Consider the following 25,706-nt stretch of genomic DNA (forward strand, 5'->3'; position numbering starts at 1 on the left):
TGGAGGGAATTAAATTCTTTTAATTTTTTTCATTTCTTAAAATTTTTCAAAGAATGCTTTATTTTCCTCCACTGCATCTGAATCCTTAACCATTAATTACATTCATTTACTAAAAGTGCATAAAGGTTTTAGAATTAAATAAGTTTGAGGTAAAAGGGGCAGCATGTATTATGATTACTGTGCAATAGGGCTATGCGATATCCGAATTTTAATACCACGATATATCGCTCTCCAAATATCGATATTTTCTATATATATAGGTCATTAAATTCAACATTTAATGGGGGGAGGGACTGCAAAGCCTATTACATAAGCATCTGCAACAGAGAAAAGCCATAGGCCATCTTGGTGAATAAATATTTTAGCAATTTATTCTAATAATATAGCTATAGCAAGGATTTTCATGTGTTTGTGTCGGAGGGGGGGGGGGGCATGAGGCAGATTATAATACAGAAACTTTTCGAGAAATTAATTTAGAAGAATTTAAGTCTTTTTATTAGTGGGTGTCAATTCTTGAGGGAAAAGAGGGCTTGGTAAAATTGAGGGGTGCCATCGCAGTGGTGGGGGGGGGGGGAGTGGAATGGGTACCCCTAGTTACATCATCTGCATATTAAGATATGCAACAGAGAAACGCTATTAGACATCTTCGAAAGAAAATATTAAGGGGAAAAATATCAAGTAACCCTCCTTCCTCTTCTTATCTAGCCTTTATTTCATCTCCCACCCCCGCTGTTCTTCAATAATTAGAGATTGCAAAACATGACGGTAGCTTACGCTTTATACCAAATGAAATGTCTTCAATTTGGACTTTCGGCGTTTCATTAAACATCAACCTAAATTTTACAAAAGTGGCAGGGCTCCCAACACATTTTAGCTTCAGAAAAGGGTAAAAGAGGACCATTTTCAATCAAAAAGGGGACTAAGGAGGACCAGTTAGGATCAAATAAGAGGACCTTGGGAGGACCACTCATATTTAAACCCAGGGAAGCACCAAAAGACAAATTAGTTTCCAGTTGGCTAAATTCGTGAAGATAATTCGTTAATTAACTATAATAATGATACAATTCCTTTATCACCTCTGAAACTGATCTTTTTTATCCATTGAATAACATTATTTACACAAATATTTGGATGGGGGGGGGGGGGCACTTAGTTCAGCACTTAAGGCAGCTTTTTAGAACTAAATAAGCATAATGATACATTTTGACTTGAACCAGAGATGCTGGTAGTCTCACTGAAGGATAGATAAAGCTGCGCTCCATCTTTATTTAGTTAAAAATTATTTTTATGTTTTTCTGTCTTGTAATGATTTTTACTAGCGTTATATCCATTTACAACCAATATTAATCTATCATACACCAAACAAAAAACGTTATTCTTTTGTTGTTTTCCCCAATCTCTAATTTTGTTCTCATCTTCATCAGTTTCATCTAACCATTTGCTGAGAAATTTGCACTTCCCCATGACTCACACTGAAACCTAAAAAATATTGTTGTGATTTTCAACAAAACTACAACCGAGTTTTTAATAATATTATTTTATGTTTAAATTTTACATTTAAATCTCTTATCACAGGTCTCATATCCTTTAAGGAGAAAAAAAAAAATTAAGCACTTTTCAAGAGTTAAAAAATATTTTTCAAGGTACTAACCCTAAATTCGCACTATAAATATTGCATGCAGATTTTCATTTAATGCTAACATATAAATAACAAGAAGTAATATAAAAAGTATAGGAAAACAAACTGCTTTTTCTAAAAGAGACACTTTGATAAAAGATCTACTGTATTGAAAGTTTTCCTAAAAATGTCTGAAATGCTTAATCACAAAGAGAAGCAGATCATATGAGACTTAGTTTTGCAATTTTCATATTCAAAGTGTATTTTCAAGAATCATAAAGCTTAGATTTAAAAAAAAAAAAAAAAGCTCCATGATTGCAAGGCTATAAGTGCTTTGAACTTTTATGGGGGGGGGGGGACTAATTCCCTCTTAGTATGAGAATGAAATGATGTACATAAATTCATCTTCATAAAATTTTATTATTCAACTTTGTTTCAAAATACAAACACTAGTTTAAAATGTTATGCACTCAATTTTGTTTACATTTAATATCCCCCCCCCCCCCCAAAAAAAAACAATAATAACCGAAAATAAGCTAATAATAATTAAAAACTAAATTTGCAAAACTAGAAATTTGAATTAAAAACAAAAATATATTAACTTTTTAGCTATTTAAATAAAAATTGAAACGAGTTAATTTAATGTAGCATGTCAAAATACCTTCAAACTGCCAAAAATATAAAAATTTATTATTAGATGCAAAATGATTGAAAGCTCAGATAAGCAAATTTTCACGAACCAAGTTCAATTTTGGCATGTTTATGATAAAATGCATTTATTTATTTATTTTTCTACTAAATTAAACATAAAACATGCTAATCTAACGTAGCATTTGGGAAAAAAACATTGGATTGGACAAAATATATGAATATTTTCATGATGCAAAAAGATTGAAATTTCAAACACTAAGAGCTATTGCAAAAAGATTGAAATTTCAAACACTAAGAGCTATTTTCCGCGAAGTCCGAGTAAGTTCAATGTTGCCATGGTTTCCAAAATAATTACTTCGTTAATTATTGAAATTAAACGAAAAATAGGCTGATCTAAAGTAGTATATGACAAAATAACTTCCTACTGTGAAACACATCAAAATATTTACAAAATGCAAAAGGATTGAAACCTCAAACACGAAAGCAATTTTTCGAGATACTGCATATCGAACATATGTTCAGAAAGTTGCACTGATGAAATATTTTTAAAAGAATTACAAGCAATCTAAAGTATGCTTTAGATTGAGTGTAATGATTTTTGAAAGAATTCAAGCAATAAAGAAAATTTCATACTTTTTCAAGGTTTTCAGGTTTTTAAGCACTTGGAAAATGAACTCTTTTTTTTTTTCCCCCAAGAACTTTTCAAGGTTTTCAAGGGCGTAAAATTTACGAACATATGCGTCTGTAAAAAAAATGGCGCATGCGCCACGAGATTACTTCCGAATTTGGGACCGGCTAAAACGTTCCGAGTTATGGGAAGTTTCCACAACAGTCTCAAGAGTGTGGGATCCAATAAAAACTTTTAGATAAAGGAATATTCGAGTTATCGAGATCCGAGATTGGAAAGTTCATTCGTTATTGCAAACGTGAGGCTGAAGTTGCGAGAAATATCGGTAGCACCCTGCTCCGATTCGACGTCATAACTCCTCCAGCAAACCTCTTTTTTTATGGATTTAGTCAGGTTAAGGAGCCGCGGCCGCGTGTACAGTATCTTTTAACGTAATGAAATACTTTTAAAATCTGATTCTTTAGTGAAAACATTATAAAAGCGGACTAATCGGACCAAAATGTTAAAAAGCGGTCTAAAGCGGACTTAAACCTAAAAAACGGACTTTGGCGGGAAAAGCGAACCATTTTTCTGAAAATATACAAGTTTCGGTATTTTCGAAGATGAAGATACCGGAAATCATGATGAAAATACCGGAAATCCGGTAAAATACCGGAACACAATCACCCCTGTTTAATTCTTGAAAAAAAGCTTACTGCAAAGCACCAAACATCATTAACTTTGGAACTTTTTTTTTTTTCGAGTGTTGAGGTAGGAAAACATGCATTACTAAAATGTAAATAAAAATGAAATAAAATAAAATTCTTTTGAGACTTTAATGTAATGAATAGTGATATTAATCTTTCTTTTCAGAATGTTACTGTAGGAACGGAAGTATTCCAAGTTGTTGCTTTTGATCCAGATAATTCGAACACCGCAAATGGTAAAGTCGCTTATAAACTTCTGGATGATCAAAGCTCAGAAGATTATGATTACGAATTTACCATCGACGCAGCAACAGGAATCATAAGTACTCAAGCACTTCTAGATCGAGAAAGAAAGGAAAATTACACGGTAAGTAGACTTGAAATTACAAAATGTCTCGTTATTAAGGACTAAGTAGAGTCGAACTCACGTATAACGAGCTTGGACAAAGATAACTCGGATTTAGCGTAGAAGTCAGAAAGATTTGGTTGGTACATTGCTAAATCTATAGGAGAATATATCGCTTTTAACGAGCAAGCCCCGCTTAAAGCGAGCAATATTTTTGTGAATGTTTCTATTGCCTTCCAGCTCAGCTTACCCTTGGGAAAATTCTTTTAATATTTTGGAGTCAACCGAGTTAGTGATGAATCTTAAATCGTGAGAAAAAGTGATGACAGCACTTTTTTTTTTAATTTTTGGAGTAGAGAAGCTTTTAAAATTATATATTTGTTCAAGGCAATGTTGTCACGCTCAAGAATATTTTAGCTTGCATTCAAGCTTATACAGATGAAAAGAATAATGAAAACGACGATGACGACAAATATGAAGAATTTGAAGCTAAACAACCCTCAACAAACACACTCAATGACTTATAATGTGCTAAGAAGCTTTAAACTTTTTTCAAGGTAAAGGGTGGCTATGACGCTATGAGTAATAATCCAAATCAATAACACACACACACAAAAAAGGGACAGTAAAATATTTTAAACCAAATTTACCAAATTCTTTAATATTGTTCAGAAATATATATTACAAAAAAAAGCAACAAATGTACAAATTCTATTGAATTTTTACGAACTTGTGTTTGACGAGCATTCGGTTATAACGAACAAATATTGCGGCCCTTTCGTTCTCGTTATAAGAAAGTTCGTCTGCAATTTCATTGAAAAGGCAATTACTTGTCTGATTCAGGGTGTAGTTTGTAATGTTTTTTTTTTTATGATGCATTCAAATCGTATCAGTATGTACAGTTATCGCCGCAGCAGAAATTCATTAATATTAAAATGCGATCGCATTGTTATAGGAAATAATAGAGAAAAAAACACACTTAAAAGTAACAGGAGTAAAAAAATACCCGTTTTTAAATATTTTAATTTTGTGATAATGATGAGAAAAAATAATAAATAATAACTCAATGAACCAAGTTAAATAGCAACAGGTAAATTCCATGGTAATAAAATTCAATGATGATGATGATAACGATAGCTTGTAAAATTATGATCCTATAACTGTTACGGTTTACAACAGTCTTCAGAAAAAGACGGAAGAAAAGTTCCTATTTATGTTAATAACATGTGTTTTATATTACATCCCAGAACAATAACAATATTCTCTAAATAAAAAGATTTTGTTATTTGATCAATTTTTCTGGATTATTTTCAAAAATGTTAACAAAAATAATTTCCTATTTCGCTTTCGCTTACGAAAGATTTTATAATTTGCATCTTTACTCGGTATACCATTTGCCAGAACGAAAACTATAGGTGACTCCAAAGCACATTTATTTACTTACTAGCTGCGTTGCTAGTTGTTACACGATGTACCTCAAAAAATAAAAATTTGGCAAAATGAGATAGGTTCAACAATCAGGCTCAAATGATTTTTAAAAAAATTTTAAATAATGGGTGTAAAATTTTCCTTTAACGTATAGAAAAGTGCAATTTTATGACTCAAAAATAAACTTTAGACCATTTTAATTTATTTATTTTTTCTTTAATTCCAAAAGTTCAGACATTGTTATTAATAAGCGCAAAACATTTCATTTCACGTATTTTCTGGCTTTGTAAAAGGAAAAAAAACGTACACACACACACACACAGGCATTTTTGTTTTTGTAGGTGAGAAGGTCATTTTCTTTGTGATGAAATTTCTTTTTTTTTAATTATAATCTAACATTTGATAATATTATGCCTGCTTTTTTCTCTTAGATGATTGTCGTTGCTCATGATTTCGGATTTCCACCGCAAGAAAGCTCATAGAGTGTTGAGAATATTCATCTTGGACGTAGATGACAGCGAGCCACAGTTTGTACGCCCCCTAGTAAGTATTCTTGTAAATTCCTTATTCATTACGACGCATGGAGTTACACATCTAACTGGAGTGCTATGTGTAGAATCAACATTGGGTTGCACTAGTTCCCAGTTCAAATGGTTATAATATTGCTCTTTATCCACTGAGGAGTGCAATATTGAACTGAAATTAAAATTTAATTTGTATTAATTGAAATTGTTTTCTAGTGTGATATGACGCTATGCATATTATTCGCCAAATAATTGAATACAGAATATCACAGTATGTGCTGTTTGATCGTCCTGTCGCGTGACATTCCTTTACGTAGCCGTTAGAATAATGTTCTCATCTATCTAAACGCTTTTGGCGAGAAACGTTTTGTAGGTTTGCGTTACTCTTCCAATAATAACCAATGATCGCGCTAAGGAACAATTGCGTCAAAAGAAATGCGAAAACATGCCATGTTACTATGAAGAAAGAGACACATCTTCGCGGAGCATTTCTCAAAATTCCAAAAGGGAATATTCTCTATTCTATTCTGTTCTACACAAGTAGCTAACCAACTTCACAAATATTAGAGAACTGTGAACTTAGCACCTTGCCTCTGTTAAGAACGCGGGAACTATGTACATCACAGAAAGATGAAAATTACGTCTGGGGCTAGGAAGAAGGTCTAACTCGCGATCTCAAAACTGCACACACGCAGCTATCGGTGCAGGTGCTTCTGACCTCTTAAACCATTGAAGCCTCCAGAATATTATCTCTACTGGAATTCTTCCTCTGATGTCTAGAGATCAATTAATAGCACTCCAATTTGCTATGTAATTTGGTGTTCTCATGAGGATTTGTTTAACAACGAGTATTACTCATGTTTTTCCCCCTTTTTACTTTTAAAGAAATCACAGCCAATTGAAATATTACTAAAGGAAGAAGAACCTGTCGGTACTGTAGCAGGAGTTGTGAAAGCCGTTGACAATGATACAGGAATCAATTCAATCATTGACTACTACATACTCAGTAAGTTTGCTCATTCAAACGAAGTTTTAAATTAAAAACAATCAACTTTATTTATTTAATGATTAAATGTAATGAGATGCTTTTCAGTTGTTTCTGTAAACAATAATATCCAATAATTAAAATGATTTTGAAAGAGAAATAATTCTTAAATAAACTTCTGGCTAAAATTTTCTGACTTAAAATTACTTGTTTTATTGTTTTGAAATTTCAACTAATTAAAATAAAAATTAATATTTAATTTATTGTCGGATCAGTATTGTTTTATAAATAGACAAGGAATATTGCAGTGCAGTGGGTACATTTTTACAAAACATTTCTATCGTCTCTCGCATAAATACGTGGACTTAGTAACGATATTTTTTCAGAAAGAATTGACTGTAATCTATAAACTTATTAATAAAAGAAGATTCTTCTGATGCTATAGAACAGCGGTTTCCCAACCTTTTTTGCCTTGCGAACTCCTTCCACAAACTGTACGAGTCTAGCGAACCGCTTGTGCACTAAAGTACTAAGTGACAATCCCCCCCCCCCACACACACACAGTAAAATGTGTTTTTTTTTTTTTTTTTTTTTTTTTTTTTGAGAAACAAAAGTAACAGTTGCAAACATGTAGAAACACAAACATGCTAGAAGCTAAAATTATAGTTGAAAAGTTATTGGAAGACGAATACAACTGAACAAACCCAGTGATAATTCTTTGAGTTTCAGCCCACTTTGAAAAAATTCTTAATGCATTGGTTGTGGAACAAAGAATTTCAAAATTTGGCTCAAATGTCTTGTCTGACAGTTTCAGTCTTACATTAAGTTCAGCATTTACTTTCAATCTGCATTTACCTGCTGAAATTCATTTTCCCCATGAAAACTATGTCCGAACAGGGGCAGATCTAGAGGAGGGCCATGGGGGACATGACCCCTCCCAAAACCTTGTGATTGTAGGATTTTTTTTAAGAAAAAAAAAAGAAAAAAATATTATGAGAAGATAACAAAATTTAACACTTGTATTTTACTGAAAAAGAAGTTTAGGCCTTAATTGAGAGAGAAATTATATTCCTATCCTCAAAACAAAACTTTTTTTTTTCCAAAATTTTTCTCCATCTTTTACATCATTTCTTGATTCCAACTACAGACACTTGGACGATCTCTAAATGCTGCGGTTCTCAGAGTATACCTTTTGTTCACAAAACCAAAAAGAGCCTAAATTTTCGTTTTTATGGCTTTAATTTCAAAACTAGGAGGAGAACCCCTTTTCCCATGCCCTTTCACGAATGCCTTGATATGTAGCAAAAAATTGCATTTTAAATCGTTTATTTAGAAAAAGTGTCAACGGAAACTAGCTTATCCAGCCCTTATCACTTAACTTGCTTAAAAGCAACTTAAATGATTTTTTTTTTTTTTTTTTTGAACTTCAATTACAAACGAGTTTTGATAGGACCTCCTCCTTTCCTAGTTTATATCGTGATGCTAGCTTTAAAAGGAGGTTTTTCGGAGGAGCTCACGAATCTTCCATCCCTTTCTAAAATATGTATAAGTATAGTTAAAAATCGAATTTTTAGAGTCTCAAAGGCAAAATATTTCCAGGAAGGAAGGATTCTAAGCACCTTCACACTTCCTTTAATGTAAGCAAACATTACTAAAGGTGCATTTTTAGGCTGGACAGCTGAAGAGCTAGAAGAGCACCCCTCCTCTTCTAACTCCTCAATATATAATGACAGAATATTTTGGTTTCTAAGCTTTATTTTCAAAAAGTATTTTGGGTCCAGCGGCCGAAACAGGGCCTTTCTCCGTACATCATCAAAAATAGACAAAATGCGTGTTTAGTTTCCTAATTTTCAAAAATTACTCGAAAATTTAAGGAGAGATTCCTAAATTCGAGATTCCTAAATCCACCCCCTCACCTAATAATGTTTCGATACCCCGAAAATTAAGTTTTTAAAACTTCATTTTAATAAAATTTCTGTGGAGTTATCAGGGCCCAATTTCCCAATAGGCAGAGTAAGCAGCTGTCTAGGGTGGCAAACTTTTCAGGGGCGGCAAATTTGCTATTATAATACACATTTTTTGAATTAAATTGTTATTCTTGAACGTAAAATATTAACATTCTTTCATCTTCCACAGAGACCATTTTTTCTGGTAATTTAATAATGATTACTTTCACACATCTTATGAAATTCAAATGCTTTTCAATCATGGTATTTGTCGAATCGTCAGCAAAATTTGCCGAATAAAAAATTTTGTGGGAGATCACTGTGATCGGGGCGCCTCAGAATGTGAAACGCCATCATTTCTTCATAAGTTTGACAGTTTGAATCTGGGGAACACTTTTTTACGTTTTTTTTTTTTTTTGAGTCAAGGATATTTTGCTTCTTTTAGAAGGGGGGGGGGGGCAGATTTCAAATTTTCCTAGGGACGGCATGGAACTAAATTCAGTCCTGGGGAGTTTGTTAAAAAATTTCGGATGGCCCCTCCCAAAACAATCGGCTGGATCCGCCACTGTGTCCGAAAGGGGTAATAGAATTCAAAATGTTTTTTTCTGTCACACAACAGTACATTTATTCGTAACGCTAAATCAGTCAATTAAGAAATGATCTTTAAAAATATCTTTTAAAGAAAATATCTCAGATCAACTAAATGAACTTTTTTCTTCCAGTACATTGTGTACGTTTGAGTGCTGAATAATTTTCTTTTTTTTTAATGGAAAAATAAGGAATAAAATGCGTAGTTATTTTTACTGTCATTTCTGAACGTCAGCAATTAACTCTAATTGTTTAATAAACGGTAAATTTTAGCAACAAAAATATTTTTATGCTCACTTATTACAAAAGAGTTTTTCTGCGCAAATTTCATGAACTCCGTTTTTGCATGCAGCGTAAATTTTCATTTTTTAATCCGTAAGATTTTTTACGACATACCTCATCATAGCAACAAACAGCAGCACTATTGCACTTATTGTGTCACTCGCAATTTCGGCAAAGTACAAGAAAATTGCGATAGCTCTTCGTCCATCCAAATGTTAAAGAAACTAAACATAGAAAAAAGTAAAGATGTTTCAAACGCTCTCATATGCTCCATATAATGTTCAATCGAATTTTCCAATCGAACGGAGAAAACTTTAACATCGATATACTTAAATCTAAATACATTGCATTCAAAAGTTTAACTTTTTCGGCATCGCCTTAATTCTATCTCGCTACCCGAAAATGGTAAAAATCCGTGCCTTGTAATGACAGACTTAATTCTTAAAATTTATAAAATAGAATGTCAGAAAGTGTTCTAACATTTGTATCAAACAAGTATCGAATGTACAAGAGAGAAATGAATAGATGTTATGTACTTCAGTGGAGGTCTCTTAACGGACTTAAAGATGTTTCAATCCACTTATTTGGTGCATTGTAATTCAAATAAATAAACTATAATTTAATCGCAATGCATTCCAATAACAACTTTTTGAAAACCTTTCCTAATGACTTAAATGTGCTGACTTGACGAATTTTTCTTCTCTTCTTTCAAGATGGAAATGATGATGGAATCTTCGGCATCAGAAGATCTATGGATAATGCTGGAGAACTGATTGTCCAAAAGCGTATTGATAGAGAAAACGTGACGAAATTCACGCTCACTATCAAAGTATGTAAGCCGTCAGAGCCGGTTACCGAGTACGGTGAGCCCTATAACTATCAAGATCTATCTCAAATTCAGATCACCATTCTTGTGGAAGATATAGATGACAATTCACCTGCATTTGAAACCTCCAATTATGTGTTAGGTATGTAAAGTTGTTTAATACTTGCATAAATATGAAAAACATATTGTAAAGTAAAAAAAAAAGGTTTATGCAATCCGCAACTCGAATAAACTATACGAGGTGCAAAAATTTCCGGCAAATTGCGGCTGAAAGAGGTAAAACAAACGAATGCCGTAACTTTTTACCTGCTAAGCTTAATGACAGTAATTTTTCATCGTGTTTACGAGAGTTTTTTTTTTTACTTTTACATTACACTACAAACTGTCTGAATCCTATATTTTACCGAAAATGGAAAACGTGGAACGGAATGTTTTATCTCTTTCGGTAGTTTTTACTTCCTTTTACAAAAAAGGAAGTATTATATTCGCGAAAAAAATTTCACTCAAAAATCGACCTTAATTTCCATTTTGTTCGCCGCCAAATGAATATTGAGTTTTTTTTTTTTTCAACTCGACCACACGAGGATAAGTGCCTAAGAACGTATAGACACCCGAAGTATCCATTTTGACGATCCTCGAGTTAATTACAACGAGTTTTCTCGTGACGTCCGTATGTATGTGTGTATGTACGTATGTATCTCGCATAACTCAAAAATGGTATGTCCTAGAAAGTTGAAATTTGGTACATAGATTCCTAGTGGGGTCTAGTTGTGCACCTTCCCTTTTGGTTGCATTCAGATGTTCCAAAGGGGGTCTTTAACACCTTTTTGGGGTAAAATCATTGCTAATTTCAATGCAAACTCAAGTTCTGATATAATTTGGCAATATATCGCCAAGCTTCTTAGTCCCCAACTTCGCGACAAATTTGGCGTTTCTTTTTTTTTTTTTTCTTTTTTAAATCTGGTTTCAATTTGGCCATATTTCAAGAGTTAACCATCGAATCACTTTAAAACTGCCGATATTGGGAAAATGAATCTGTATAAAACGTTTTCTTTACTTCGATTCGCAACAAACTTTAGGTTTCTTTGCTTACTCCGAAGAACAATTATCATTAAGTTGGAGTAAAAGGAAGTCATTTGACGCACACATCAGCTCGTTTAAATCGTTGCAGGGTAGCGTTTTCAAGCTCTAGAATTGTTAACACAACTTAAATCCTCAATATAAAAAATGAATTTATTTGCAGCAGTGTTTTCAACATAGCTGTAGTATAACTAAATGTACAACTCCGTAGCGAAAGCCACTGACCACCATTGAACAAGCGACACTTGAAATAGACGGCAAAACTGAACTTGAAACTGACTTGAGTTGACTTGAAATAGATTTACACTTGACGGATGCATCGCTGTCAGCATCCTATCAGGCTACAGCAAAAGTTATTTTCGTGCATGAGCCGAGCTTCGCGTTTGCGCTTTTCGGATATTTTCCCGTGTATACCAAATGGGTTTGTTCCCCATGGAACCGGTTTCTCGTTGTGTATCTAGTTAATGCTAATGGTTTTCAAGATTTAATTCTCTCACACAAGGACAGCATTTGTCCATTCAACTTCAGTAGCCCCTCTAAGTTTTAAATTGAAAAATAAAGAAAAAACTATATCAGCATTTTAAACGCATTCAATTTCATTTCTTCAAGGTACTGTAAAAATGGTTCTTCGAAACATTGAACTGGTTTTGTTAACAATTTTACTACATTTTGGCACTTATTACGCAAATCCCTTTCATTTATTTCAATTTGTAATCACATTGAATATTGAAGTAAAAAACCCCCTCGTCTAAAAAGACATGTAATAAATTCCAAATTAGTATGCTAAATAAAATAAAACCCCGGAGTAAAAAAGGCATTGACAGTATACTTGCAATCGATTCGAAAATAGCTGAATAAAATTGTTTTTGTTAGCATACTAATTCTGAATCTATTACTTTTATTCGCCAGTGGTCGTAAAAAAGGTAATACTCGTCGATTTGGAGTTAGTATGTTGATCAAGACGAAAACTATTGAACAAAAAGGCACTGACAATATATTGTAGACACGACTACAATCATGTGTCAAAAAGCATTCTTTTGGGGGAAAAATGATTTGTAAAATGCAATCGTATTTTTATTTTAATTATTGTTCTAAATTGTTTCATCATTTAGGTGCCAGGGGTAATACGGAAGTCGATTCCGAGCTTGTTACCCTCCATGCATCAGACCCGGATGCATCTTCTAGTCCAATTACATATAGTCTTCAAAATGTGCTGTTTATCAGAGTAAGTTACTTAACTTGATTTTCTTTAACTTTAAAATTCACTTTTGAATTTTGATTTAAAAAGTTAATGAATAACAGGTTTATCTAGTAGTACCAAAATATATGCTGCTGAAATAGTTGCTAATGAAAAAAATAATAACAAGTAATTCAAAACGAACTCATTACTAGAAAATTAAATTTTTCATTTCAGTCATCTACTCAAGAGCAGATTGAGATGCTGGATGTGTTCCATGTCAATCCACAGTCTGGAGCATTAAGTAACAATGAACCTCTTGGAAAATACGTTGGAGGATTTTTCCAAATTTCAGTGGCAGCTAGTAGTTCTACTGATATTCGCAGTGTAGCCGTAGCTGAAGTTAAAGTAAAGTATTTTTATTTTCTTTAAATAATGTTCCCTCTTGTTATTAAATCAATTTTTAGTTTAGTATGCACAGTATGATTTAAAATTTGGTAGTATAATTTGATTGGGGTGAAAATAAATATAGGATCAATTGGGGTAAACGGGAAAAGAATTTTATTGTTTCAACTTCAGATCTTCAGATTATTCTCTTCGCTTTGGATGAAGCGTGAAGAAAAAAAAATCACTTGTATCCAAAGACTCAGCTAACGAATCTAAAATAATTAGGAAACACTACTTGGCTGTCATAACAACATCTGAGATGCTAGATGATGATGGGAAGCAAGACAAATAATTCAATACAGCATGGGTAAATGTTGTTATTTTTTTTTATTCCCTTTTTCATTCCATAAAATTTTCTCCAGAAGTAGAACACTTATTAACACCTCCTGGAAAAAAACAACATTCCATCCTTGGTATCGTGCCTCCGGCCCTGGTGGTGCTGTCGGCTTTGGAGGTGACAGGAAAAAGTGTCTCGGTTGGCTTCTGGTCACCTTTTGTCTCTAAGATTCTACATCAAGTGCAGTGGAAGAAAAATCACTGCAGAGCACCTGCTGTGTTGTGTAGCCTCGTCGCATGAGGACATACTGGATAAACCTGGTCTGGAGGTGTTCGAGAAATTGAGGGCGAGTGGACTCATGCGGACTTGATCTGATTTCAGATAAATAAATTAAGATAAGATTTAGATGAAATTATTTTAGTTATGATGTTGTGGTTGCTGTTGTCTTGTGCCAGTTAGGCTGGCAATTTAGGTTGTGTACCGTAATTTGGTGTGAACCTGTGAACCCCGACTTACACAGTGCACACATGCCATAAGGATTCGTTTATAGGTTAGGCAACCATTCATAGCACAACACATTTAAACCATTACATAGATGCAACTAATAACCAGTAAGGTGATTGCTGCTTCAGTTTGCTAGATTTAAACAATTTCTAGAGGAAACATTGAATTTTATTTTTAAGTCGTTTTATAGCCACTTTTTGAGTGTTTAATTTTAGTTCGTTAATCAAACGTCATGTTTTATCCCCACATGCCAAAGTGATCATTTCTTTTCGTTTGAATGCGTTTTAAGGAATACATATGACTATAATACTTGACAAGTTGTTCATAATAATTTAATGGCCTTATTCCTAAAAGTTATTTTTTCCCTTCAGGTGTATATACTTCAAGACAGAGACCTGTTGAAATTCGTATTTTACAAAAGACCTAGTGAAGTGCGAGAAATTATTCCAAGGTTCCAAAAGTAATTAATTTTTATTATAATTATTCTTTCTTCCAGGAAAATCAATGTACTACATGTTGTTATAATGTACTTATTCGAGATGATTGAAAGCTAGTACATCAATCACAAGGATTGTTCATCGTGTAAACAGGGGTGCCCTCCCCCCAAAGACGCACGCTCCCCCTAAATATCGCAAGGACTCCCCCCCCCTCCCAACAGCAAGAGCCTCCTCCCCAAAATAAAGAAAAAAATACTCCTCAAAACACCCCCCCCCCCCTAAAAATTTTACTAGCGTAATCTGCGCCATGATCTTTCCACCCCCTTCCAGGTGGGCACCCCTGATGTAAACTTTTTGCTATGCTAACATTTAAATAGGCAATAAGCAAAGAAGGAGAAGACTTAAGGGAGAACTTTGAATCATTTCATGATTGATTATTAAATTGAAATTAACATCAATATATTTTTATCTTCACCAATTTTAGCTCGCATTTCTGTAACAGCTGAAAGAAAGCATGAAAAAAGGTCGAATGTATCCTAAAAAAATATCGCTAAAAAAGTCAAACACAAAGTAAATAATATGATAAAATAAATAAAATGAAAAGCTTTAAAATATGGTACTGAGATGGGAAAATGTGCATGAATTGTTCTCTAGACGTAGAACTGTCACTGCTTTTTTTCTTTTAAATGAATTAAGAGAACAGTTATCAAAACATTTCAACGTAAGTCATTAACGAATGACTGTTATTAAAAATTTCATTATTTTAAAGTTCTAATAGTTGTAACTTGGGCTAAACTTACGTACTTTTTTTTTTTTTGTGAAATGTAACTTAGATAACAGATTTTCACATGTTGTCTCCTGAAGAAAATAAAAATATGAATCCCTTTCCCTTTTATTGTGGGATTGAAAACATCGTATCCCTAATTAAAATTGTTATAAAACACGTCTAACATCATAATAAGATTTAAAGACAGTGATTTAAAGTCGTGTTAGAATCAGATAAACCGTCCCTAAAAACACTCACCATAATTAGGGATACAATTTCGAAAAATTCCTTCACGGAGGGAGTTTAACATTCTTGTGACTTAGCGTTTTGATTACTACAGAATTCTGTAAACAGAACAGCCCTTTTATTCGTTACTTCCCTAGTACATCGCTTGAAACAAGAATTATAGACATCGATGAGGTCTTCAAGGCAATTTTAACGCATATCAATGTAATGAAACTATAGAAAACGGTTGTTATTGAATCGATGAAAGAATTTTCGCAGATAATGATAATCAAAGGCTGGAGCGAATGGAAAAAAATAGTACTCTTTGAATGAGAAAGTTTAAGATTGACTTGGAAATAAAAGAAAGAGAACTGATGCAGAATATTGAATGATCTTGATGTATGCTACAAGCACTAATTTCAGATGTATGCTCTAAACACGTAAACGAAAAATGAATACATGCAATAAAGTTCTCGGATCACCATCACTTTTTTTTGCTCATAAAGTCACTGTCACTCTAATTTGTATGATGTCCATTCCTGATTCTTATGCACTAATTTTATTGTTTACAGAGATTTAAAACTTGCCGTTGCTCAACCAGTGTCACTGAACATTTATGACACAAATTTTTATTCAAGAAATGACGGAAGTTTGGATTTTGAAAGGTAAAGTACCTTCTTTCACTACATTAAAGATTTTTAAAAGTTTTTTAAACTTACAAGACTAAGCCAGAGGAAGGGAGGAGTGGAGCTTTAATTTTGATATAGAATAATTTTAATTTCAGCACAAGTTCTTGCTTCCAGCTCTTGGAAAATGATATCATTATAGAGCCAAAGAAAGTGATGAAAATACTAAATCAAGCCAAATCATCAACCATCAGGGATTTATATTCGAACTACAGTGTCGTTGCCATAGAGGTAAATAAAGTGTACATATTGTTCGCGATTAACAAGTATAAAACTGTTTCACCGCCAATTAGGATCACTAGATGTAACGATCAATATAATACTTGCTTAAAATATTGAGATTTGATTTATTTATTGATTTATTAAAGATTTTTGACGAAAGTTCTTTTATACAGATTATCAAGAATTATTGATATAAGAGATCGTAAAACCGTAATATTATTAGGGGAAAAAAACAGTATTTACGAAAATTATAACTTGGTGAAATAGAAGAAATCAAAGTTGTTTGGTCGTTATTTCAATAGAACAACATACGTATGTATCAGAAGTAAGAATAAAAAATAACAGTAAGCTTTTTTTTTTCCACATTTCTTCAATGTTTTGCATTGCAAAAGTCCTTATAATTTCAATATTTTGTACGGTAGTACAGTAGAACCTCGTTTTTTCGACCCTCATTCATCTTGATCTCCGGAAGTTTTTCAAAGCATTTTATGTTCACATAGATTATTTTAAATTATGATAACCAGTACTTAACTTTAAGTACATCGAAAATTCGCTTTTTATTTTGATTAAATGTACAGTACAACTCCCGTATAGATTGTACAATAAATCATTGTAGTCTAACAAACACCTCTGCAGATGAACTGTAATGATAACGCATTTGATTTACCGTATTTTATTCAAACGAAACACGAGTTTGAACCTTGGTTAAAAATGATGTGAAAACTTGTGTTTTAAACAATTATATGCAATTTTGCTACTTTTTTTTTTTTTTTTTTTTTTTTTTGTCATTATGAGCAGTAAGTCTTGTTTTTAACACACTTTTATTAACTTCACTTGTATGTTTGTGAGTAACTCTACTTTGGACTAAGAGCTAGTGGCTTATTACTGTTAGTACATTCCACCACTTTATGAGCGTTCGTGGTCGAGCGGTCTAAGGGGCGGGTCTTCGCTGACGTCCACCTCCGGGAATCATTGTGCGTGTGTTATAATCTCGTCTACACCGAAATTAAATTCATAATCTTGCAACTCAACCACTTTTTGTGATCGGATTCTTTTAAAATTTGGAATGCAGCCTCAGACCCGATGACAATGCAATATTCTATAATCAAATTAATTTATTAACGATGAGTTATTAGTTTATTCTAATTAACACGCTTTTATTAGCTTATATTGCATGTTTGTGGGTCCAACTTTCCTTCGGACAAATAGCCAGTGGCTTATTAGAATTTCTTACAATGTACAAATCAGAGCTGCGGAGTGTAACAATGTTTGCACATGAATTTACCAGAAAGCATTCAAAATGTCTGATTCAAATAACGCAATAGAATACTATGATAAATTCCATTATAAAAATAATAGTTTAAAAAACTAAAAAAACACGCTTTAGTAGCAAAATGAACTAAAAAGTTAAAAATAATCTTTGGATGACAAGTATATAAAGTAATTGACCAAACACTTAAAAAAATCGTGGGGGGGGGGGGCTGCCTATTTACAATTTTGCATGGATAACAAGTGGAAAAAATTTAAGACAACTGATAAGAAGCCCCCCATGCTTTTTTTTTATTACAGTAAAATTAAGTGTTTGGTCAATTACTTTATATACTTATGTCATCCAAAGATTATTTTTAAATTTTTAGTTCATTTTGCTACTAAAGAGTGTTTTTTTTAGTTTTTTAAACTGTTATTTTTTTAAGGACTTGCTTTGCTTACATATATATATATATATATATATATATATATATATATATATATATATATATATTACCCATAGTACCCGTATTATCCGTCATCCGTATTGCCTTTGATCCCAGTTAGAATACAAGTTGTTCTGTTCTTTGCGCTGCCTGCCTCCTAACACAATTTTTGTTACTTGATTTCCAGAATTGTGCTTCAAGCCGAGAAGCGTATAAGATATTGTGGAGCGAAATTTTTGTTCTTGTGATCGCACTCATCATTGCCCTTTGTTCATTCGTCTTATGCATCGTCATTTGTGCTATGTATTCAAGGTAAGCTGATAAACAAAGTACAATAAATTTGCAAGCGAACCTCTTTAGTTTGCTACATCATCTTATTGTTACCAGTGATGCGCCAGATATCCATATCTGCGGATATCCGAGGCAGAATAAAGATTTATATCCGCATTCGTGCAGTTACTTTTTGGAGAAATCTCAATGTCTTAAAATATTTTTCGGTTGCCATCTTCTATTTTTCAACCAAAAAAAAAAAAAAATGCTTGTAATTAATTTAGCATGGATTTCAAAAATAATTTTCATTTTTTGCACTTTGATTCTGCTTTTGCCAATAGCAAAAATTTTTAAACCATAAGAGCCAAGAAGTCATAAGAAAAAAATAGAAAATTTCGTGATGGCCACAACGTACTAGTTTGATTGCGCAATGAAGTAAACTATAATAGGAAAGTTTTCGTGGATTGATGTAAAGCTCCAGTTGGAGTTTATAACAACAGGGATGATAACGATTTATTTTGTGGCTATAATAGACGGTGTGAAATCAGCGTGGTATAGATTCTCAATAATATTAGCAACCAAAAGAAAGATTAAAAAAAAAAAAACTATTAATAATGTAAAAATAAAGAATCCATATTCAAACTTCGAGCATTTAACATGAATGTGAGATTAGTTTCCAAAAATAAATCAATGTACTTTTAACAACTAAATTTCGCGCTATATAATATTCAAAAGCAAAAGCCTCCACTACACTTTTCTGAATTTTTATCTACGAAGTATCCAAATTACAGTTAATACCAAATACTGAGTCATAAAATTGCGTACGTATTACTATCTAAACGGTAAAAAAAAAATGAAATGATCGTATAATAAATATCACAATAGAAAATATTCAATTTTTATTAGCTATTGTTTTATATCGTGTAAAGCATTTTTCAATGCAGTGCTTCATTAATGGGTTTTATATATTTCAGTTACAGCAAAAAGATAAAGAGGACGACCTATTGTAAGTATCCCATGTGTGTGTGTGTGTGTGTTTTTTTTTTTTTTAAATATATATATTGGTTCTATCAAACGTTCAACCAGAATCCTTCCTTTTAGATTTATTAAAGTCTTGTCAACTTCTATTATTTGGTCTTCCAGGTTAGTTTAAATTTGAAAATGTAGTAACGAAGCAATACAATTGTTTTAAAAGAAAAAAAAAATGTTTTGATGCAATTATTTCATGTTTTAGAATGTTAGCTTCAAAACAAAATGTTTACAAATACAGTCAAACCTCCCTTAACGGAAACTCCCAGATAGCGGACACCCCTCGTTAGCGGACAGTTTCTGAATCCCCAGACCTTCGAGATAGTTGCGTAGTGTATTTCACTCCTCGGTAGCGGACACTCCAGTTAGCGGACAGCAAATCAATCGAGTTTCTTTTTTTTTTTTTTTTTTTCTTCTGTCTCTGGTAAGATTTTGCTCAGCATTGCTTTTGTAGCAAGCATTTTTTCTGCAACTTTATAATGTTCAGAGGCTAGCCAGTACTAAGAGAAATTCGAACCTCTTATCAGAACTCTCATCAGTTATAAATTGAATGGAATGCAAACAAATCTGCGTGGATGACAACTGCAGTTATGACTAAATGGCTCATGAATCTGGATGAAAAAGTGAAGAAAAGTAACCGAAAAATTCTTCTTTTTATGGATAATATAAAATCACATTCTAGCAATTTGAAAACAGAAAATTTCAAAATCATATTTTTTCCACCTAACACGACATCTGTTTGACAACCCCTGGATGAGAGAATCATTCGCGCATTTAAATGCTCCTATCGAAAGTTTTTGCTAAAAAGCATTTTGTTAAAAATGTCCGATAGCAATGATAATCAAGAGCTGAAGAAAACAGTCACAGTATTAGACGTTACTGTCTGGATTGCAGATGCAGTTGAAAGTGTTAGTTCTAGTTGAGACCAGAACTGTTTTAAAAAAGATGGTTTCTGAAAAACCCGAGGAGATGCCTCTTTCTAATGATTCAAGTAAACGAAATGAAAATGATCCACTTTAATCAAGCCTTTTGATTCTTCCATACAAATTGAAAAGTACTTGTGCGCTGACAACAATTTTGTTACTGAAGATGCAAACTTCCAGATCACCAGTCCTCTGGAACTGAAAGAAGTAGCAGGAGGGGAAGATAATGAAAAAAAAAAAAAAAAGATTATGACGAAACAAAGAGGATATTTCGCAAAACAGTAGCTATTGGGTTGTTCGGAAAGTAATTTCGTTTTTTCCCGTCAGAGGACTTAATTACGTTTTTTCGAAACCAACTTCACACTTAAGCCGCATAACCATTATATGTCTTGAGAACTGATATTGCAAGGCTTGTGTGTGAAAAAGTTCTATTAATTCTACGCAGTAGTTTTTGGTTGGTGCCCTTTTAAATATGGAGAGCAATAAGCAGCATTTTCGTCATATTTTACTTTTTTACTTCAGAAAAGGTAAAAATGCTGTCCAAGCGAGAAAAAAATTGACGGATGTGTATGGAGAAGGCGTGTTAATAGTACGCCAGTGCCAGAACTGGTTTGCAAAATTTCGATCCGGCAATTTTGATGTCGAAGATGCACCACGGTCTGGAAGGCCGGTCGAAGCTGACAAAGATGCGATAAAGGCATTAGTTGATGCAAATCGGCGAATAACCACACGAGAGATCGGTGAGAGATTAAATTTGTCGAATTCGACTGTTTATGGCCATTTGAAAGGCATGGGCTTAACCTCGAAGCTCGATGTGTGGGTGCCCCATGTCCTTACGGAGCGAAATTTGTGTCGTCGCGTTGACGCGTGTGATTCGCTCCTCAAACGTCAAGGAAATGATCCATTTTTGAAGCGGATTATTACTGGGGACGAAAAATGGGTTGTATACAACTATTTGTTCCGGTCCCTGCAAAATTTTTGGATGGCAAAACCTTTAACTCAAAGGAAGATGCCAAAAACCACCTGAACCAGTTTTTTGCCAGCAAGGACCAAAACTTTTATGAGAGGGGAATTATGTTACTGCCAGAAAGATGGCAAAAAGGTGTTGGACCAGAATGGCCAATATATAATTTAATAAAATATTTATTCATTATACGAAAACTGTCTTTCATGTTCCCCAAAAAAAAAACGAAATGACTTTCCGAACAACCCAATAATAATAAAGATGTCCTGGATTACACTCAAAGGTTAGAGTAATTTAGTTTTTTTATGAAGAAGAAAGATAATGAAGTGTTGGAATCAGTCAACAAACTAAAAATTCATTTGGAAAAAAGAGCTTATTATACCTCTAACCATGTAAAGCAAACAGTTTTATCTTTTTTTTTTTTTTTCTTTTTTTCAAATAAATGAAGTAGCACATAAAAAATGCCTTTGTATTTTATTTTCCCGAAAGATTCAACGGATTATTTACTTATTGGGTAAGAAAAGAACACTTATATAAGCACTACTCATTAATTTAATTTAGAATTATATACTGTATGTGTAGGTTTAAAATACAAAATTAAAATGTCATTGTAAATTCAGATTCCCCAATTGCGGTCTTCTGCTTGAAAAGGTTGTTTTCTGTTGAATATTTTTATCCAGAAGTTCACGTCTTCTGCATTGAAAAAGTTTCTCTTCTGTTGGATGTTTTTTGTTCATTAGCGCACGTCTTTTGGACTGAAAAGATTCTCTCCCGTTCCCGTTGAATGTTTATTTTTTTATCTATAAGCTCACGTCTTCTGCAATGGAAAAGGATCTCTTTTTTTTTTTTTTTTTTTTTTTTTTTCCCTGCGTTGAAAAAAGTTCTGTTCTGTTAAATGTTTTTTTTTACCCATAAGCTGAGATCTTCTGCATTAAAAAAAAAAGTCATCTTCTGCTGAATGTTTTTTTTTATCCATAAGCTCACGTCTTCTGCATTGAAAAAGGTTCTGCTCTATTGAATGTTTTTAATGCATAAGCTCATGTCTTCTACATTAAAAAAGTTCTCTTCTGTTGATTTTTTTTTCCCCAGCGTTGAAAAAGGTTCGGTACTGTTGAATGTTCTTTTATCTGTAAGCTCACATCTTCTGCATTCAAAAAAATTCTCTTTTGTAGAATGTTCTTTTATCCATAAGCACAAGTCTTTTGCATTGAGAAAAGTTTCTCTCTGTTGAACGTTCTTTTAACCATAAGCTCATGTGTTAGACATTGGAAAAAGTGCGCTTTTTTGTGGAATGTTCCTTAATGTGTGAGCACATAAGCTCAAGGCTTTGCAATGAAAAAAAATAATTCATTGCAATCCCAAAGCGCGTAAATACATTTCAGCCTCACTTCTGTTGTTAAATACGTATTTATAGGCAGGATAATTTAGCAAGGCTGGACGGTCGACCTTTCTTTTTTTTTTTTTTTTTTTTGACTAGAATACATTATAAATATGTTCACCTTTAAATTAACGAACTATTTTTACTACTGTATGACATTTAAGATTCTAACTTTTGCTCTCTTTCTTTCAGTTCACAGTGTATATATGACAGAAAATGGGTAAGATAATAAATAAGATTTTTAATCTTTCTGTTACTTTTTTTTACAAAGACATTATAAAAATTTTAAATTGCTCTTTCCTAAAATAATTTTTAAATAAGTTACGAAATTGCTCACTATATTCTTTAGTCAGTTTTTGTTTTATATTATGTATATACTAGTATTATTATTGTTTAATACATAAGATTTTTTTTCTTTTTTTCTAATTTCAGGGGACACCCACCGATTTTAAGCCCAGCAGAGTAAGTATTAATGAAAACTAATCCAAACTTGAAAATCAACACAACAAAATAAGTAAAACTTGAGAAATAAGTATCTAAATAGTAGGTGGTAGTATCTAAACATTGATGACATGTGCTCATCGGTACAATTTTCGCGAATTTTCAAAAGCTCTTTTACATTTTGGTAACGTGACTACGATGACATAGTAACTATATTTTGACATTATGCTTTTTAAACTACATAACAAAGTGCAATACAGCAAGAGTTGATAAATAACGCGTCTAGAAGTCAGGTGAAAGCAATTATTTTTCAAAACTTCAATTAAGAGCGCTTTCGCTTTTCTAATCTATTAAATGCATTTCAAAATAAATTTTTGAAACTTATAATTTGAAGCAACTCGGAATTGTCTGTAGCAGGGCCGCGCCAAGCCTGATCGGCGTCGTCGTGCAAATGTCTTTTGAGCGCCCTTATGCACAAATTTTTCGTAGGTACTGAAAATACACGTGATATAGTAGGGGGGAAGGGGAGGTTAGTCTTCAACCTCACCATATATCGCCAAGGGGGAGTTAAAAAATGCCAAAAAAAAAAAAAAAACATTACCTGATAAATGGGCGATCTATAACGGGGAATGTCCGTTAAGAGAGGTTTGACTGTATGTGCATGTATTTTTCTCCCGCGAGTCTGTAATCGTAATCGGCACATCATAATTATACTCAGTTACATGTTTTAAATAATCTAATCATTGCTCTAATCGTAATTACGTTTTGGCAGAGGATTGTAATCGTAATCTCCAATTTCCCAAGCTTGAAATCGTAATCGATTACATTCTTTTGTAATTGTCTCCAAGCCTACCTCCTGATAAATATCACCATATACTGTCCAGACCTTGCACCCTCGATTTTCACTTATTCTTCCCCTTGTAACATTTTTTGACAGGGAAAAAAATCAAAACTAAAGATGTCCGGACAGACAGTATTACTCGAGCTCTTCGCTCCAAAGACAAAGTATTTGTCAAAAATTAATTTACAATTTGCCATCACGATGGCAAGAAGTCATAAAGCAAATGATGGAAATTATATCGTACCCAAAATACGGTTAGGTTGTTTGTTGCTCTAGGTTGAGATTATTTTCAACAACGCCACGCTTACAGTTACGGTTAGTGAAAGAGCTTAAAAATTTTCGGATCACAACATCCACTTTTCCTCGAGCAAATTGATTCGCGTAATGATATGGTAGTGGGAAGGGGTGTAAGGGGGTGGACATTTTCAAGTTTTGAGTGAAACGAGTACAAACATAACGTCCTAGGTAAGCTTTCATCGAATTTTTTTTCTAAATCATGCTGAATAGCAGCTACGCCTGCCATCTCTTGACCCCAAGAGAGGAGAGTTTCACCTACCATTTCTACTGGTCTCAAAATTTTTAATTTTGCCACTTGCATCCCTTTGCTTATCACTGCCTCAAATAGTGTTGGAACTGTAGGGTAGTGACAAAATTGCCAGCGTAAAGCATTTGCAAAGAGCGTTATCTAAGCCTAACAGCAACGCAAATGAGGCGGAAATTCGTGTATTTCAAAGAATTCCGCAGCAGACTTGTGAGAAAAACTTAATGTGGAAGGGCATTTCTTCATTCAGATGTTTGAATGTCCCAACTAGCAACTTTCGTCACACGCTATTAGTGATTTTTTTAATACGCTGATCAATTTGCGTAAGGAAAAGTGGGTGTTGGCAAACGAAAATTTCTTAAGTTCTCTCATTGTGATCGTCGTGCGCCTTGCGGTTCACATCGCAATCTCTTGCGCATTCCTTTGGATTACCCTGTATTATGTAGATTCCTTTTAAATTATGCGGAGAACAAAAATATGCAAATTTAAGACTTCAATTGAAATACAGCACACTAGTTAAACATTTATGGTATTTTTCGAATCTATGATATTCAGTACTCATTGTGGCACCCAAATAAAAATTGGTTCGTTATTTGTTATTTTATTTCTACAGGCAACAGAGAATATATGAATGGCAAGAAATGAATGCACCACTTGCTGATGCAGCTTCTTTCAGAAGTTACCCAACGCTCAGATGATCGCCTAAAACTGCCTTCAACAAAATAGTTCAAGCGGGTAACTTGACAAAGAGAAGAACTTTATTGAAACTTAGGGAGTATCAACTTTGATCTATTTTAGGAATTCTACACTTTTAAAACGCAGGAAATGTTCAGGAAGGCTGTCCTTGGTCTTCGTTCGAGTGAAGAATAAGTTATTTTTTGTGTCGAACTTTCAGACGGTGAAGATTTGTACAGAGACAGTTCGATTTGTATATTTCAACTAATTTATTAAAAAAATAAAACAAAATTGTGTGCACTTCGTTCTGAACCTACATTACCTGTTTTTGCACCACACTCATTAGTAAACAATTTTATTAACTAAAAATAAATTTGCCTATTCCAACAACCACTTTTTTTTATATATACAGTGAAACACCGTTTATACAATTTAAAATTGGTCCCTCCAAAGTCTATTACACATTAACCTAGTATACGTTTTTTCGTTTGAAAAAAGCTTATAAACGGTGTTTCACTGTGTATATTTGTGTGTGTGCTCAAGTGGTAGGTAACCATACCGGGGGCGTATTACAGACTACCATTTTATGGAGGTCATGCAGAGGAATGACCACCTCCCTCC

At 33.3% G+C, this 25,706-nt stretch overlaps 1 protein-coding gene across 1 annotated transcript in view; it reads left to right on the forward strand.

Moving 5' to 3' along the window:
* LOC129220628 (cadherin-23-like) overlaps positions 1–25,375 on the forward strand; it is a 185,540-nt gene extending 160,165 nt beyond the window's left edge. The window contains 15 exon segments of the mRNA XM_054855057.1: positions 3,750–3,950; positions 5,789–5,830; positions 5,832–5,900; positions 6,767–6,887; positions 10,396–10,650; positions 12,701–12,813; positions 13,003–13,173; positions 14,365–14,453; positions 15,994–16,086; positions 16,206–16,338; positions 18,211–18,335; positions 19,268–19,299; positions 22,780–22,807; positions 23,020–23,049; positions 25,024–25,375. Coding sequence (XP_054711032.1) covers positions 3,750–3,950; positions 5,789–5,830; positions 5,832–5,900; positions 6,767–6,887; positions 10,396–10,650; positions 12,701–12,813; positions 13,003–13,173; positions 14,365–14,453; positions 15,994–16,086; positions 16,206–16,338; positions 18,211–18,335; positions 19,268–19,299; positions 22,780–22,807; positions 23,020–23,049; positions 25,024–25,108 — 1,587 coding nt within the window. The 3' untranslated portion in view covers positions 25,109–25,375.
* Positions 25,376–25,706: the final 331 nt, after the last annotated feature.

This window comes from Uloborus diversus, chromosome 4, assembly GCF_026930045.1.
Source record: "Uloborus diversus isolate 005 chromosome 4, Udiv.v.3.1, whole genome shotgun sequence".
Lineage (NCBI taxonomy): Eukaryota > Metazoa > Arthropoda > Arachnida > Araneae > Uloboridae > Uloborus > Uloborus diversus.